The 17,565-nt window shown below is 42.8% G+C and overlaps 1 protein-coding gene across 1 annotated transcript; it reads left to right on the top strand.

The window, feature by feature from the left end:
• Positions 1–15,634, top strand: LOC120059173 (zinc finger protein 362-like). The gene is made up of 9 exons (XM_039008023.1): positions 1–86; positions 4,218–4,281; positions 4,815–5,067; positions 5,391–5,516; positions 8,680–8,986; positions 9,086–9,310; positions 11,293–11,371; positions 14,261–14,419; positions 14,635–15,634. Exons 2-9 carry the CDS (start codon positions 4,219–4,221, stop codon positions 14,749–14,751), a joined length of 1,329 nt encoding a protein of 442 aa, XP_038863951.1. The 5' UTR covers positions 1–86; position 4,218; the 3' UTR covers positions 14,752–15,634.
• The last annotated feature ends 1,931 nt before the right edge of the window (positions 15,635–17,565 follow it).

Below are 17,565 nucleotides of genomic sequence, written 5' to 3'. Positions count from 1 at the left end.
CCCGGAAGGTCTGAAGTAACTCCGACTGAAGGCAAGAAAAAATAACCTTTTATCAAATATAATAAAATCTACAATCGAGGTGTCAGGTTTGTATACATTTGTTTCCCGATTATATTCTGCGTGGCATTCTAAAAACGTTCGGCTGCCTTAATGCTATTTTGAAAGCAGTTATTGCTACCATTTGAGTCGTCAAAAAGTTACAAAAATAAATAATACTTGTGTATTACCAATCCATTTTTGAAAATGGCAACATTCTAATTCTATTGTGAATGTAGCACAAAGAATGCGGCAGATAAAATGCAGCTATGCTTGCTACTTCGGGAATAAATTGTGGATTTGGATAGTGAGCAGTTACCGTAACGCATTGCATTTTGCAATGCATGCTTTGTTGTGGGAAGTGTCTTATTTTTTTTATTCCTCGAGCCGGGCTATTCAAACCTGTACATCTAAGTAAACAATCATTCGAACACTTAATACAAATAAATGGATGGCAAATTTGCATGCATCGAGACTCGTCTAGTTTTTAAATGTGGGATCTGCAGAATATGGCGTCCCGACCTTACAAAAATATGACAGGCTGCCATTTTTGTTTTCCTTTTGTCTGAAATGTTTTAATAAAACTGTCTGAGAATGTGGGAGGCATTGGAGCGAGGCACCAGCTAGTGGGGGTTAGAGTTGCTCTGCAGTCAAGGTGCACCTTATTGGATGTTTTTATGTGTTTGCATTTTAGGTTCTAAATGTCTTTTTTTGTCTGGAAATAAACGCTGATTTACGGATAGAATAAAGGACAAGTTAAGTAACTTTTGTTTTAGTCTACAAGTCTGGACCATCCTCAAGTGATTTGTCATCCCTTGTTATATCCTAATAATAGATCACTTTGTTTTTGAGAAAATTATTTATAGAGCAAATAATAGCCTATATTATTTTACTGCAAATGTGATTTTGGGCTAATGTTGCACGATTTATTTACTAGTTTGCCGCTAATTGTCTGAAGATTGATAGCCTGCAGCCTATTCTTTTTAATGTCCTTAAAAACACGACCAGCCCTATACCAGCCGTTTATATAGGCTACAGTGGTCGAATTGTTTTCTTAGTACATCTGACTGTCTAGACAGCAATAGACAAAATGTTGAGTGCGAAACAGGAGTATTTGCGGTTTTACTGCGTCACACAACGATACATTCAGATTTATTTCATCAGTGTTGCGGGTTTATTAGAGACACATTTATTTCAGACGGCGGTTCTCAATCTCACCAGATGTTTTCAGCATGCAGCCATTTCTGCTATGACTCATAGTTTATAAACTGATCCACCGTGGCTATTTCACTAATGCAAAATATTGTAATATTTCAATTGAAGACATTGCTTCCTCAATACAATTGAAATGTTTCAACATTGCATACTGTAAAAAAAAAAATTGAACCACGGTCTGTATGATTAGTTACGAGACTTCAAACAAAAGAAAAAGTAATATTGCTCTATTTGAATGGCAACTTAAGCACTACTTATACATAATATAAATCAAGTGATATTTGCATGTGAAAAGGTCATGGGAAACATTTGCTCCATTGTTGTTAAACATTTTGTTGTTCCACACTTTGATGATAGGCATAACTTCAAGTGGCTCAGTCAATAACAGGAGTGAAGTGTGTTTAATTTCCCCAAGGGGCTATGTTGGATTTTACTCCAGCTGAGTATCAATTAGAAACATAGTACATCAGATTGGCAACTTACCATCAGAAAAACACTCGTAATCACCTATCCTCTCTGCAGGTTTAGTTACCTGGAATAGTTAAGATAATCAATTGGATGAAATCTTACTGTCTTGCTAATGGAAATTGGTTTGAACTTTAGATTGCATACACAGTAGGTCCCCAGGACATTCTAAGGACTGACTACCTTTTATAGATCTTGCATCTGGATTAGATCCAGGGCTCGGTTCTCCACCATGTCCCTGTTATCCCTGAAATAACCCCAGAAAGTCAGTTTAGTGTCCAATGACGTGATCAACTATCATACTGTACATAAGAGGAACTGATGTAGACAAAGTCAAGTTACAAAATATGTTGGTAATACCATGATAATACAGTCTTCAAAGGGTAGCCATGGCAAAGAGAGATTTTTTTCCCCAGTCTGGTCAGATAGTTGAATATAGCAGTTATGCCTGTTGTAGGCTGAATGTCCATTGAGCCAATGGTTTACAAAAGAATGGCTGAGAAGAATCCCCAAGGACTCTCTACTTTAATATAGTTTGACACTACTCTCTGTCGCTGGAGAAGATGGTTGGTTGTCATCACCAACGTCAAACATGGCATATCAAAGACTGAGCTTTCATATGGTGGAGATAATCAACTCAAGTTTATATTCAGCTGAAGCTCAGGAGACTCAGAGTAACTCCAGGAAGTGAAACAGACACCCGTCGGCATCAATTGGGGAAATATTTTCTTGGTTTAGATACATACGCTTGGAGATATCATTTTTGTTTCTTTTGGCTCGTGCAAATGGACTGTGCTACACTGCTGCTAAGTCAAACAGACATCAGAATGGTGGTCTGTGCCAAAGCACGCAATATGTCATGAAACAATTCATAAGGCTTGAAAAAAGAAGCAATGGAAAGAAAGACCTCCACAGATCTCAGACAGCTATGAGTGAGCAGCAGGCTCTACCATGGGACAAAGAGAAGCAATGCTCTTTCCCCCAAATACTTCCAAATTGGACCTTTGCATATAGAGATATTGTAATGAAAATCAATGACATACACTCTAAATGCAACATCAGGAAGCGGGGATGGGGGATATTTTGTCCCCTGTGAAAATATCGACATTCTCATAGTCAAATAGTCATAGTCCGTAGGCTACAGAAAGACCATATCTTTTTCAAACGCCTCAACTATTTATGCAATTCTATCTTCAATCACAGAATGTTATAGGCAACTGCCAATATGCCTCTATATAGTTTTTGGACTAGCTCATATAAGACTGTATGAAAAACATATTATGCAACCTGTCTGACTCCATCTAGACTCGGGCCTCCCATCACGAATGCTGGCTGTCATAAAGTAAACTAATTTCTTTGGCTGACCTGTCATCATTTGAGATATCATTCATGTCCTGTTCATGATGTATTTGGAGGAGAGACAAAGTGCTTATCCTGTTTCCCATGAGACTAGATGATGACCCCATGGTTGGGTTAGAGGAGGATGGACAGTAGAAGTTCAGCTCTGAGCTGCTTACTGTCTCTGTATTTTAATAAACATTTCTGCTTTCTCAGATAGCAGCTTTCAAGTGTTCCTTAACAAGCTATAGCTTAACATGTTATGTGATTGTGTTTTCTTCGGGGAGATGTCCATCATTCAGTGTGGTGGTTAAAGACCCTGCTGACGAGCTGACAGAGGGAGAATAAAGGCCTCCTGGGTATTTCCATTCCTAGGAGACGATCTATGTGACTCACAAGCTTTCTCTTCTTTGAATAATTTCTTGCTGAATTGAATCCTCTGCAACTTTTCAGCTGTCTGTGGGCAACTTTAGAAAGTTGTGACTCAGAACAGTGTGAGGAGGAAGTTCTATACTTAGCAACAGTGCATGTGGAAACAAACTTTTGTCATGGATATGGTGAAGGAAGAGAATGGGAGAAAGTTAGAAAGTAGTTCCATTTACTTTGAAATCGGGAGGCTAGAATACAATACATTTACAAACATAAGCTCAGTATTTAGCATGTGGCTAAATGGCAAGTATTAACTATATAAGTCTATTGCAGATTTATAAACTATTTATAAACTCATATGCTGAAAACATTTGCATTAATTGTATGATGCTGAATAAACTATGTTGTTGTAGAGCGGCAGGTAGCTTAGCGGCAGGCTAGCGGCAGGTAGCTTAGCGGCAGGCTAGCGGCAGGTAGCCTAGTGGCAGGTAGCTTAGCGGCAGGTATCCTAGCTGCAAGCTAGTGGCAGGTATCCTAGTGGCAGGTAGTCTAGTGGCAGGAAGCTTAGCGGTTAGAGCGTTGGGCCAATAACCGAAAGGTCGCTGGTTTGAATACCCAAGCCGACAAAGTGAAAAATCTGTCGGTGCCCTTGAGCAAGGCACTTAGCCCTAATTTTCTCCAGGGGCACCGTACTACTACGACTGACCTTGTAAAACCACACATTTCACAGCACAATGAAAACATTTAATTTTTTTGTGCAGAATATAATTTTTTATTTGGTTTGTTTTTCATAGAATGGCTGAACCTCGTTTTAACAATCCCTACTTCTGGCCTCCACCCCCCACCATGCCTGGGCAGGTGAGTACTAACTGTAGACTTTACCCTCTAACATTCAACAACAGGATTGTTAGTATACAAGAGGACGAAGAAGATGACAGTGGGCAGTAGATTGGGAAGATTTAAAATTATTATTCTAGGCAGTGTAACATTGAGACCCATGAGCAATGAGAGGTATTTTGCCTGCTTGTCATGCACATTTCCATGTAAAGTACACACTATTTTTACAGTTCACCTGTAGAGGACATAAATTATTGTCAATGTACTTAGGTTACATTGTTCAAGTAATTTCCCTTTGAGTCCATTGGAGGGAGCCAAAGCAGCACAATTGTAAGCCCACTCAAAGATGTTAGAGGAACTGAACCGAAAAACTAACTTCTCTGGTTGTGAACGGCCTATGTGGCCGTAGCAGTCATAAACATCAATTATAGTCCCAAAATTGACTGACAAGCGTAAGTAGGATAACTTTGGTCACAGTCAGTATTTTCCAAAATGAGAATGTCTGAGATTTAACTGACTGTTCTCTTATCTCTGTGTTGTCTACCTGCTGTCAGATGGACAATATTGTGTTGATCAACAAGATCAAGGAACAGCTGATGGCTGAGAAGATCAGACCACCCCACCTGCCGCCTTCCACAGTTCCCTCCCAACAGCAACTACTGGGGAATCCTACACAGACAGAAGGTGGGCAGCAAGTCCAGATGTCAGTTCAGAAACTGCAGCAGATGCAACAAGGTCTCCATGTCCACAGCTCGTCCCAGCCAGACATTGCCCTGCACCCCCGGACGGCCTCCAGCTCAGTCGCAGGTACCCTGATCGCACCTCACTCAGTTAGTGATGTGCAAGAAATTCACCCATTCTCAGAGGTGGTTCACATCAGAATGCATCTCTACTGTATGTCATGCGATCACTCTCCATCCCATTTTCCTCAGGCTCATCAAATTATTGGCACACATCCCATTTACTTTTTGTAAATTGTCTCTTGTAATTACTGTAATACTTATATTTTTCTACCCTTGATAAATGGATAGATAAGGAAAATTGTTATTGAGTCTTATGAGCCAAGGCTTTATATTTCCTGTAAAAGCATTTCTGGTAAATTATGTGCATTTTCTGCACATCTCTAACAGGACGTATTCTTGGTGATGTAAATTTGAATCTGGACGATAAGACGGCTATAAAAGCAAGAGGATTGTGGGAAGACTGGCATTTGCGTCAAATCATTGACCAACCCTCTAGAACGAATCACCTATCAGGTAATGACATTGTTTTGACATTTGTGCCTCCTGGCACATACACGGAAAGAGAGGCAGACTGAATCCTGTACTGTTGGCCCGTAGACTAATCCAGGCCTCTCAAAATGTGACATGACTTTTGGCATATCGGTGTGATTTCAAACTACTTCAGCCAAGGAGTAGGCACAAAGAGTATTCCTATCTTGAGCGACTAAATAAAAGGGAACATGTCAATATATAATTTTCAGCATTGTCTCTGAAAAAGTCTGCGTAATTAAAAAAGTATGTGGACACCTGCTGGTCCAACTTTCTAGAATCATGGGCATTAATATGGAGTTGGTCATCCTTTGCTGCTATAAAACAGCCTCCACTCCTCTGGGAAGGCTTTCCAAATTATGTTGGAACATTTCTGCGGGGACTTGTTTCCATTCAGCCAAAAGAGCATTAGTGAGGTTGGGCGATTAGGCCTGGCTCGCAGTCAGTGTTCCAATTCATCCCAAAGGTGTTCGATGGGGTTGAGGTCAGGGCTCTGTGCAGGCCAGTCAGTTTCTTCCACACCGATCTCGACAAACCATTTCTGTATGGACCGCACTTTGTGCACGAAAGCATTGCCATGCTGAAACAAGAAAGAGCCTTCCCCAAACTGTTGCCACAAAGTTGGAAGCACAGAATCATCTAGTATGTCATTGTTTTTTATTTATTTCACCTTTATTTAACCAGGTAGGCCAGTTGAGAACAAGTTCTCATTTACAACTGCGACCTGGCCAAGATAAAGCAAAGCAGTGCAACAAAAAACAACAACACAGAGTTACACGTGGAATAAACAAAAGTACAGTATAACACAATATAAAAATCTATATACAGTGTGTGCAAATGGAGTAAGGAGGTAAGGCAATAAATAGGCCATAGTAGCGAAGTAATTACAATTTAGCAAATTAACACTGGAGTGATAGATGTGCAGATGATGATGTGCAAGTAGAAATACTGGTGTGCAAAAAAAGTAAAAAACAATATGGGGATGAGGTAGGTAGTTGGGTGTGCTATTTACAGATGGGCTGTGTACAGCTACACCGATCGGTAAGCTGCTCAGATAGCTGATGCTTAAAGTTAGTGAGGGAGATAGAAGTCTCCAACTTCAGCGATTTTTGCAATTCGTTCCAGTCATTGGCAGCAGAGAACTGGAAGGAAAGGCGGCCAAAGTGGGTGTTGGCTTTGGAGATGACCAGTGATCATGCTACGGGTGGGTGTTGTTATGGTAAGCAGTGAGCTGAGATAAGGCGGAGCTTTACCTAGCAAAGACTTATAGATGACCTGGAGCCAGTGGGTTTGGCGAGGAATATGATATGGCGAGGGCCAGCCGACGAGAGCATACAGGTCGCAGTGGTGGGTGATATATGGGGCTTTGGTGACAAAACGGATGGCACTGTGATAGACTGTATCCAGTTTGCTGAGTAGAGTGTTGGAGGCTATTTTGTAAATGACATCGCTGAAGTCGAGGATCGGTAGGATAGTCAGTTTTACGAGGCTATGTTTGGCAGCGTGAGTGAAGGAGGCTTTTTTGCGAAATAGGAAGCCGATTCTAGATTAAATTTTGGATTGGAGATGCTTAATATGAGTTTGGAAGGAGAGTTTACAGTCTAGACAGACGCCTAGGTATTTGTAGTTGTCCACATATTCTAAGTCAGAACCGTCCAGTGATGCTAGTCGGGTGGGCGGGTGCGGGCAGCGATCGGTTGAAGAGCATGCATTTAGTTTTACTAGCATTTAAGAGCAGTTGGAGGCCACGGAAGGAGTGTTGTATGGCATTGAAGCTCGTTTGGAGGTTTGTTAACAGTGTCCAAAGAAGGGCCAGATGTATACAGAATGGTGTCGTCTGCGTAGAGGTGGATCAGAGTCACCAGCAGCAAGAGCGACATCGTTGATATATTAAGAGAAAAGAGTCGGCCAGAGAATTGAACCCTGTGGCACCCCCATAAAGACTGCCAGAGGTCCGGACAACAGGCCCTCCGATTTGACACACTGAACTCTATCTGAGAAGTAGTTGGTGAACCAGGCGAGGCAGTCATTTGAGAAACCAAGGCTGTTGAGTCTGCCGATAAGAAAGCAGTGATTGACAGAGTCGAAAGCCTTGGCCAGGTCGATGAAGACGGCTGCACAGTACTGTCTTTTATCGATGGCGGTTATGATATCGTTTAGTACCTTGAGCGTGGCTGAAGTGCACCCGTGACCAGCTCGGAAACCGGATTGCACAGCGGAGAAGGTATGGTGGGATTGGAAATGGTCTGTGATCTGTTTGTTAACTTGGCCATTGTATGCTGTCACGCTAAGTTTTCCCTTCACTGGAACTAAGGGGCCTAGCCCAAACCATGAAAACAGCCCCAGACCATTATTTCTCCTCCACCAAACTTTACAGTTGGCACTTTGCATTGGGGCAGGTAGCGTTCTCCTGGCATCTGCCATAATAATCCGCCAGATTCGTCCGTCCGACTGCCAGATGGTGAAGCGTGATTCATCACTCCAGAGAATGCATTTTCACTGCTCCAGAGTCCAATGGCGGCGAGCTTTACACCACTCCAGCCGACGCTTGGCATTGCGCATTGTTGATCTTAGGCTTGTGTGCGGCTGCTCTGCCATGGAAACCCATTACATGAAGCTCCCAACGAACACTTCTTGTGCTGACATTGCTTCCAGAAGCAGTTTGGAACTCGGTAGTGAGTGTTGGAACCGAGGACAGACAATTGTTAGGCGATACGCGCTTTAGCACTCGGCGGTTCCCTTCTGTGAGCTTGTGTAGCTTACCACTTCGCGGCTGAGCTGTTGTTGCTGTTAGACGTTTCCACTTCACAATAACAGCACTTACAGTTGACAGAGGCAGCTCTAGCAGGCTGAAATTTGACGAACTGACTTGTTGGAAAGGTGACATCCTATGACGGTGCCCCATTGAAAGTCACTGAGCTCTTCAGTAAGGCCAACATACTGCCAATGTTTGTCCATGGAGATAGCATGGCTGTGTGCTCGATTTTTATACAACTGTCAGCAACTGGTGTGGCTGAAATAGCCGAATATACTAATTTGAAGGGGCGTCCACATACTTTTGTGTATATATAGTGTATATATTCAGTCTTTCATTACAGTTTTCTGTTAAATCTAGTTTGTAAGTCATTTTCACCTCTTGACTTGCCAGGTCTGGCACTTTCCTCTCAAACTGGCAACCATAACACCTCCATCACTCTGACCACACCCACCTCCAACAGCCAGAGCCGGCTAGGCGGAGCCCTCTCGCCTCATCATGTCCTCTCCAGCTTGGCCAGTGGCCCTTGGATGGAGCAAATCAAAAGTAACGGGGGCCTTGCTGGACTGCTGGGACGAGGGCGTAAGAAGATAAAAGCCGAGGACAGTGGTGGCCCTCTGTTGGTGCCTTACCCAATCCTCGCTTCAGGCAACGACCAATCCTTCCACACCATCATCCCCAAAGAGGGCAAATGCTACAGGCATGAGCACACATTACACTTTTACATGTTGATTTCACTCCAAATGTCTTACTGTCATATTGATTGCTTACGGTGTCTTTCGCATGTGTGTTTGCACAGGTGTAAATTGTGCCCACTGACCTTCTTCTCCAAGTCAGACATGCAGATCCACTCCAAGTCCCACACAGAGGTCAAGCCACACAAGTGTCCCCACTGCTCCAAATCTTTCGCCAACACATCCTACCTGGCCCAGCACCTCCGCATACACCTGGGCGTCAAACCTTATTACTGCTCCTACTGCGAGAAATGCTTCTGCCAGCTCTCCCACCTGCAGCAGCACACCAGGTCAAATCTATGGACTTATTTGATCACAAGTTTGATAGTGTTTTCATGTACCCTATAAAGATCTTTATAGGTGCTCTACCAGGAACACCAAAAAGGAAAATAAGTCGTATAGTGTGGTGATGATGTATCTTTCCCAGAACCCTAACGCTTGAAGGGATAGATTCTATCTACCTGACACCTGCAGTTGTTTTGGCGGTGTCGGAGGTGGAACTGTGTTAGAGCTGTCATGCACTGAGTCGCATGAAGATAAATCCTATGCAGTCTTGATTATAAGATGGCACAGGAATGTGACTTGTAATCTAAACCTCTAAGGCTAATGGAAACCACCATTGTTTTCTTTAATGATTTTCAATTGGAACGTCATTATTTCTATATTGCCTACACTTTCTCATTCTGAACAAACGTGAGTGGGACTCACCGATTTGACAGCTCCAACACAGTTACAGCTCCGACACGCCAAATCATCAGCTACGGCCGGGTAATGGCTTGCTCTGATTGAATCTAGGCCTACGTTTATTTACCCTTGTGTTATTTGCCGTTATAGATTATATAAAAAAGGAAGTGATGTGTCTTTCAGAGAGAGAGAGAGAGAGAGACACAGAGAGAGAGACACAGACAGACACAGAGAGAGAGACACAGAGAGAGAGACACACAGACACAGAGAGAGAGACACACAGAGAGATACACAGAGAGAGAGATACAGCCAGACACAGAGAGACAGACACAGAGAGAGAGACAGACACAGAGAGAGAGACACACACAGACACAGAGAGAGACACAGACAGACACAGAGAGAGAGACACAGACAGACACAGAGAGAGAGACACAGACAGACACAGAGAGAGAGACACAGACAGACAGACACAGAGAGAGAGACACAGACAGACAGACACAGAGAGAGAGACACAGACAGACAGACACAGAGAGAGAGACACAGACAGACACACAGAGAGAGAGACACAGACAGACACAGAGAGAGAGACACACAGAGAGAGAGACACAGACAGACACAGAGAGAGAGACACACAGAGCGAGAGACACAGACAGACACAGAGAGAGAGACACACAGAGCGAGAGACACAGACAGACACAGAGAGAGAGACACACAGAGAGAGAGACACAGACAGACACAGAGAGAGACACAGAGAGACACAGAGAGAGAGACACAGACACAGACAGACACAGAGAGAGAGACACAGAGAGAGAGAGACACACACACAGACACAGAGAGAGACACAGACAGACACAGAGAGAGAGACACAGACAGACACAGAGAGAGAGACACAGACAGACACAGAGAGAGAGACACAGACAGACAGACACAGAGAGAGAGACACAGACAGACAGACACAGAGAGAGAGACACAGACAGACAGACACAGAGAGAGAGACACAGACAGACACAGAGAGAGAGACACAGACAGACACAGAGAGACACAGACAGACAGACACAGAGAGAGAGACACAGACAGACAGACACAGAGAGAGAGACACAGACAGACAGACACAGAGAGAGAGACACAGACAGACACAGAGAGAGAGACACACAGAGAGAGAGACACAGACAGACACAGAGAGAGAGACACAGACAGACACAGAGAGAGAGACACACAGAGCGAGAGACACAGACAGACACAGAGAGAGAGACACACAGAGAGAGAGACACAGACAGACACAGAGAGAGACACAGAGAGACACAGAGAGAGAGACACAGACACAGACAGACACAGAGAGAGAGACACAGAGAGAGAGAGACACACACACAGACACAGAGAGAGAGAGACACAGACAGACACAGAGAGAGAGACACAGACACAGACAGACACAGAGAGAGAGACACACACACAGACAGACACAGAGAGAGAGACACACACACAGACACAGAGAGAGACACAAATCAAATCCGGCCTACTGCCCTATGTCGACATGTGTGCCAGATGCTGCAGCCTCATTTACTATATATACACACTATATCTTTTACAGAATTCACACTGGGGATCGGCCCTATAAATGTGCCCATCCAGGTTGTGAAAAAGCCTTCACCCAGCTCTCCAATCTGCAGGTATTTTCAGTTAAACTCATGCTCAGGTTCTAGTTTTGAAGCATTGATGCTGGGTTCTTTACCGCTGTGGTTGGCATAAAATGTCTCCTATAGTACAAGTTTCAACTTTGTCACAATTGGTTTTACAGTAGAGGAGCACATAACATATCAAATCCACAGTCAAAGACAACAATGCTATTCATTCCTCATATATTTCACACACATGCTATTATACCTGAATTATTGACAACCTTAGTAAATAATGTTATTTTTACTGTAGTATGTTTTAGATTTTGAACATTACATATTCAGCATGATTTTCCTCCATTTTGGTCAGATGATGGCCTGGTTTGACAGGAAGTGTTTTCCCACCCTGAATGTCTAGACAAATATAGTACCAGTCAAAAGTTTGGACACCTACTCATTCCAGGGTTTTTCTTTATTTTTACTATTTTATACATTGTAGAATAATAGTGAAGACATCAAAACTATGAAATAACACAATTGGAATCATGTAGTAACCAAAAAAGTGTTAAACAAATCAAAATCTATTTTATATTTATCATGGCTCAGGCTAAGACCCAGATGCAGACACAAGAGGCAGATAGTACTAGTCTCAGAACTTATTATAAACTCAGCAAAAAAAGAAACATCCCTTTTTCAGGACCCTGTCTTTCAAAGATAATTTGTAAAAATCCAAATAACTTCACAGATCTTCATTGTAAAGGGTTTAAACACTGTTTCCCATGTTTGTTCAATGAACAGTCAATGAACATGCACCTGTGGAACGGTCGTTAAGACACAAACAGCTTACGGTAGGCAATTAAGGTCACAGTTATGAAAACTTAGGATACTAAAGAGGCCTTTCTACTGACTCTATAAAACACCCAAAGAAAGATGCCCAGCGTCCCTGCTCATCTGCGTGAACGTGCCTTAGGCATGCTGCAAGGAGGCATGAGGACTGTAGATGTGGCCAAGGCAATAAATTGCAATGTCCGTACTGTGAGATGCCTAAGACAGCGCTACAGTGAGACAGGACGGACAGCTGATCGTCCTCGCAGTGGCAGACCACGTGTAACAACACCTGCACAGGATCGGTACATCCGAAAATCACACCTGCGGGACAGGTACAGGATGGCAACAACAACTGCCCGAGTTACACCAGGAACGCAAAATCCCTCCATCAGTGCTCAGACTGTCCGCAATAGGCTGAGAGAGGCTGGACTGAGGGCTTGTAGGCCTGTTGTAAGGCAGGTCCTCACCAGACATCACCGGCAACAATGTCACCTATCGGCACAAACCCACCGTCGCTGGACCAGACAGGACTGGCAAAAAGTACTCTTCACTGACGAGTCACGGTTTTGTCTCACCAGGGGTGATGGTCGGATTTGCGTTTATCGTCGAAGGAATGAGCGTTACACCGAGGCCTGAACTCTGGTGCGGGATCCATTTGGAGGTGGAGGGTCCGTCATGGTCACACAGCCCCATCGGACTGAGCTTGGTGCCATTGCAGGCAATCTGAATGCTGTGCGTTACAGGGAAGACATCCTCCTCCCTCATGTGGTACCCTTCCTGCAGGCTCATCCTGACATGACCCTCCAGCATGACAATGCCACCAGCCATACTGCTCGTTCTGTGCTTGATTTCCTGCAAGACAGGAATGTCAGTGTTCTGCCATGGTCAGCGAAGAGCCCGGATCTCAATCCCATTGAGCACGCCTGGGACCTGTTGGATCGGAGGGTGAGGGCTAGGGCCATTCCCCAAAGAAATGTCCAGGAACATGCAGGTGTCTTGGTGGAAGAGTGGAGTAACATCTCACAGCAAGAACTGTCAAATCTGGTGCAGTCCATGAGGAGGAGATGCACTGCAGTATTTAATACAGCTGGTGGCCACACCAGATACTGACTATTACTTTTGATTTTGACCCCCCCCCCCCCCCTTTGTTCAGGGACACATTATTCAATTTCTGTTAGTCACATCTCTGTGGAACTTGTTCAGTTTATGTCTCAGTTGTTGAATCTTGTTCTGTTCATACAAATATTCACGCATGTTAAGGTTGCTGACAATAAACACAGTTGACAGTGAGAGGACGTTCATTTTTTTGCTGAGTTTAGTTCAAGGGGCAGGCAAAAGGTAAGTCAAGGCAGGCAAAGGGTCGTAACCCAAATCAGAGTCAGGCAGGTACAGGACGGCGTGCAGGATCAGGGTCAGGACAGGCAGAAAGGTCAGAACTGGGAAGACTAAGAAAAACTAGAGCACAGGAAACACGGGAACACGCTGGTAGGACTTAACGGGACAAGATGAATTGGCAACAGACAAAACAGAAAATGCAGGTATAAATACACAGGTGATAATCAGGGGAGATGGGAGACATCTGGTGTGGCGTGGAGACAAGCACAAAGACAGGTGAAACAGATCAGGGTGTGACAATATTTGAGATTCTTCAAAGTAGCCATTCTTTGCCTTGATGACAGCTTTGCACACTTGGCATTCTCTCAACCAGCTTCATGAGGTAGTCACCTGGAATGCATTTAAATTAACAGGTATGCCTTGTTAAAAGTACATTTGTGGAATTCTTTCCTTAATGTGTTTGAGCCAATCAGTTGTGTTGTGACAAGGTAGGGGTGGTATGCAGAAGATAGCCCTATTTGGTAAAAGACCCAAGTCCATATTATAGCACTTTAAAGAAGCTAAAACCTAAAATATATTTTGATTTGTTCAACACTTTTTTGGTTACTACAAGATTACATGTTTTCTTTCATAGTTTTGATGTCTTCATTATTATTCTACAGTGTAAAAAATAAAGAAAACCCTTGAATGAGTAGGTGTGTCCAAACCTTTGACTGGTACTGTAGGTCGGTGAATAATTGTATTAGGTAATCTCTGTGTCCGTCTCTTTCCCTGCCACAGTCTCACCAGAGACAACACAACAAAGACAAGCCCTACAAGTGTCCAAACTGCTACCGTGCCTACTCGGACTCAGCCTCATTGCAGATTCACTTGTCTGTGCATGCCATCAAAAACGCCAAGGCCTACTGCTGCAGCATGTGTGGCAGAGCCTACACCTCAGTGAGTAGGCTATAGTGCAGCATGAGCTGATGTTTTCACAGGATGTGGGAAACCATGCAACGCTGTTTGCAATTGACCATTTTTTGTTTCCTCATTCTCAGGCAATAAGAACAAATGTCAGATCATCACTCAACAATGTCACTTTAGTGAAGCATGTAGACCTCTTTGTCTACTGAGCCTCGGTGTTGACTGAACCCTTCTTTGTTTGTCTTCAGGAGACCTACCTTATGAAGCACATGTCTAAACACATGGTGGTGGAGCACCTGGTGAGCCATCACTCTCCACAGAGGACAGAGTCTCCCAATATCCCCATACGGATCTCCCTCATCTGAGCAATTCACCCTGACACCCTACCCCTGACCCTCATGGAGGAACCCCCTGTAAGGTCACCCCTCCACTTAAGCGTAATCAATCCTAGATATTGGCTTTTACTTGTTTGTTTTCCCCTATGCGGGTTCCAAAAATGTTCCAGGCTGTATTTGTACCTTATCAAAAGATGCCAGACTCTTTTTATTTATTTTTTGTATTTTGTCATCTGTGGTTGGGGAATGTTTTGGACATCCAAAAATGATTTTACAGCACTTTCAGGCCTCATGGTAGAGTAAAAACCTTTTTGGCCTATGCTAAGACGATAAAAAGCATTGCTCCAGGCAGCTAAAAACATTTACCCTAGGTGTTATAAAGCATTACATGACCACTTTTTATATTGTTATTCTCCCTTTACTCTTTGCAAAAGTATATTTGCATTGGGAACTTTGTCTTCCTTTTAGTTAGGCCAAGAAGATGAATAGCTAAATTATTTATTCAAGCAATTTTTTGTACCACTCCTAATGTCAATGTTTGCATCATTTTGTTACTTAAAAAGAAAATATTCTCAAGTAAGCTTTATCACATTTAAGTATGTCTTTTAGACAACAATGCACACAAAATACTTTCCAATTGGAGGGTCAATACCTATGTTTTATTGTTGTATTTTTCATCTTGTTATTGTCCATAGTATTAAAAAGGAAACTGTTCAAGGCTATCCTGAAGAGCACGAAAATATATATTTTGAATCTGATGCTGGTATTTGTAGAAACTTAAATGTTTTGGTTTGCTGAATTGATAAGCACTGCCATGTATTGAAGAAATGAAACGGTCCATTATGGAACTGACATACAGTGCATTCGGAAAGTATTCAGACCCCTTCCCCTTCTCCACATTTTGTTACGTTACAGCCATTTCTAAAATTGATTCAATAAAATCTACACACAATACCCCATAATGACAAAGCGGGAAAAGGCTTTTAGAAATTTTAGCAACTGTATTACAAATAATAATTATTCAGACCCTTTGCTATGAGACTCGAAATTGAGCTCAGGTGCATCCTGTTTCCATTGATCATCCTTGATGTTTCTACAACTTGATTGGAGTACACCTGTGGTAAATTCAATTGATTGGACATGATTTGGAAAGGCACACACCTGTATATAAGGTCCCACAGTTGACAGTGCATGTCAGAGCAAAAACCAAGCCATGAGGTCGAAGGAATTGTCCGTAGAGCGCCGAGACAGGATTGTGTTGAGGCACAGATCTGGGAGAGAGTACCAAAAAATGTCTGCAGCATTGAAGATCCCCAAGAACACAGTGACCTCCATCATTGTTAAATGGAAGGTGTTTGGAACCACCAAGACTCTTCCTAGAGCTGGCTGCCCGGCCAAACTGAGCAATCGGGGGAGAAGGGCCTTGTTCAGGGAGGTGACCAAGAACCCGATGGTCACTCTGACACAGCTCCAGACTTCCTCTGTGGAAATGGGAGAACCTTCCAGAATGACAACCATCTCTGCAGCACTCCACCAATCAGGCCTTTATGGTAGAGTTGCCAGACAGAAGCCACTCCTCAGTAAAAGGCACATGACAGCCCGCTTAGAGTTAGACTCAGACCATGAGAAACAAGATTCCTCTGGTCTAATGAAACCAAGATTTAACTATTTGGCCTGAATGCCAAGCGTCACGTATGGAGGAAACCTGGCACCATCCCTACAGTGAAGCATGGTGGTGGCAGCATCATGCTGTGGGGATGTTTTTCAGTGGCACGGATTGGGAGACTAGTCAGGATCAAGGGAAAGATGAACAGAGCAAAGTACAGAAACATCCTTGATGAAAACCTGCTGGGGGGGAAATCAAGTGATTATTTTTTACATTTATTTTGCAGCTATGTCCGGCAGGATATTATATGCCCTTTAATGTATACATAGAAAATGAGTAAATTCCTGTTTTGGGTGTCCACATGAAATATGTGTAGATATCTTTATGTACAGAAATACCTCCTTGTCTCTTGTAATCCTTTTGCTCTCATGTCTACATATTAATGCCTTAACTTTATTGTAATTGTATCATCACATTGTATTTGTCCCATATTGATGCCTCTCTTATGCATTTTGATTTTATAGCATGGAATAATATACTGTAAACTATATTAACCGTTAACCCCTTTTCTATAGTAAATTATTATAAAGGTCTGGCTATTATTACAACAATAACACAAATCCTTTGTCCTGCACTGTGGTACCATATACAAGGTTATATTGGCTGAATTACACGCAGTCAAGACTAAGAGAGAATGGACTTTGTAAGAATTAGCAAAAAGTACAATTCTAAAAATGTTCCAATAGTTTTGGATTATTTTTATTGGCCAATATGTTCTTACATAATAATCAAATCAAATGTATTTATATAGTCCTTCGTACATCAGCTGATATCTCAAAGGGCTGTACAGAAACCCAGCCTAAAACCCCAAACAGCAAGCAATGCAGGTGTAGAAGCATGTATAAATAATGTAATGTATAATTTTATGTATAAATTAAACTTCAAAACCTGTAGAGGCGCTTATTATCAACTGTTGTTTTTTGGCAAACATTTATTTCAAATAGGCCTATGATGCTAGAGATACCATACTTTTCAGTTACCTGTGGAAAGTTTTAACTGCAGTAAGGTGTGGTCACCTCATACACCTGCATGAAAATATTCCCAAATGCCTTTTCATGCCCCAAACAGACTGGTATAAGACCATTGTATTACCTTTGGATGACATTAAGCATTTGAAATTGGTCTATGATACACACCTGGTGATGTTCACCACTGCGCTTTGGTCTTTTTATATCTCA

The sequence above is a fragment of the Salvelinus namaycush genome, chromosome 2, assembly GCF_016432855.1.
Source record: "Salvelinus namaycush isolate Seneca chromosome 2, SaNama_1.0, whole genome shotgun sequence".
Classification (NCBI taxonomy): Eukaryota; Metazoa; Chordata; class Actinopteri; order Salmoniformes; family Salmonidae; genus Salvelinus; species Salvelinus namaycush.
This window is presented reverse-complemented; position numbering and strand designations above follow the sequence as displayed.

Coding starts and splice junctions, on each gene's coding strand:
- LOC120059173 (XM_039008023.1), top strand. CDS start 4,219: ATGGCTGAACCTCGTTTTAACAATCCCTACTTCTGGCCTCCACCCCCC. Junction 11,372..14,260: donor CCCAGCTCTCCAATCTGCAG/GTATTTTCAGTT, acceptor TCCCTGCCACAG/TCTCACCAGAGACAACACAA. Junction 14,420..14,634: donor GTGGCAGAGCCTACACCTCA/GTGAGTAGGCTA, acceptor GTTTGTCTTCAG/GAGACCTACCTTATGAAGCA.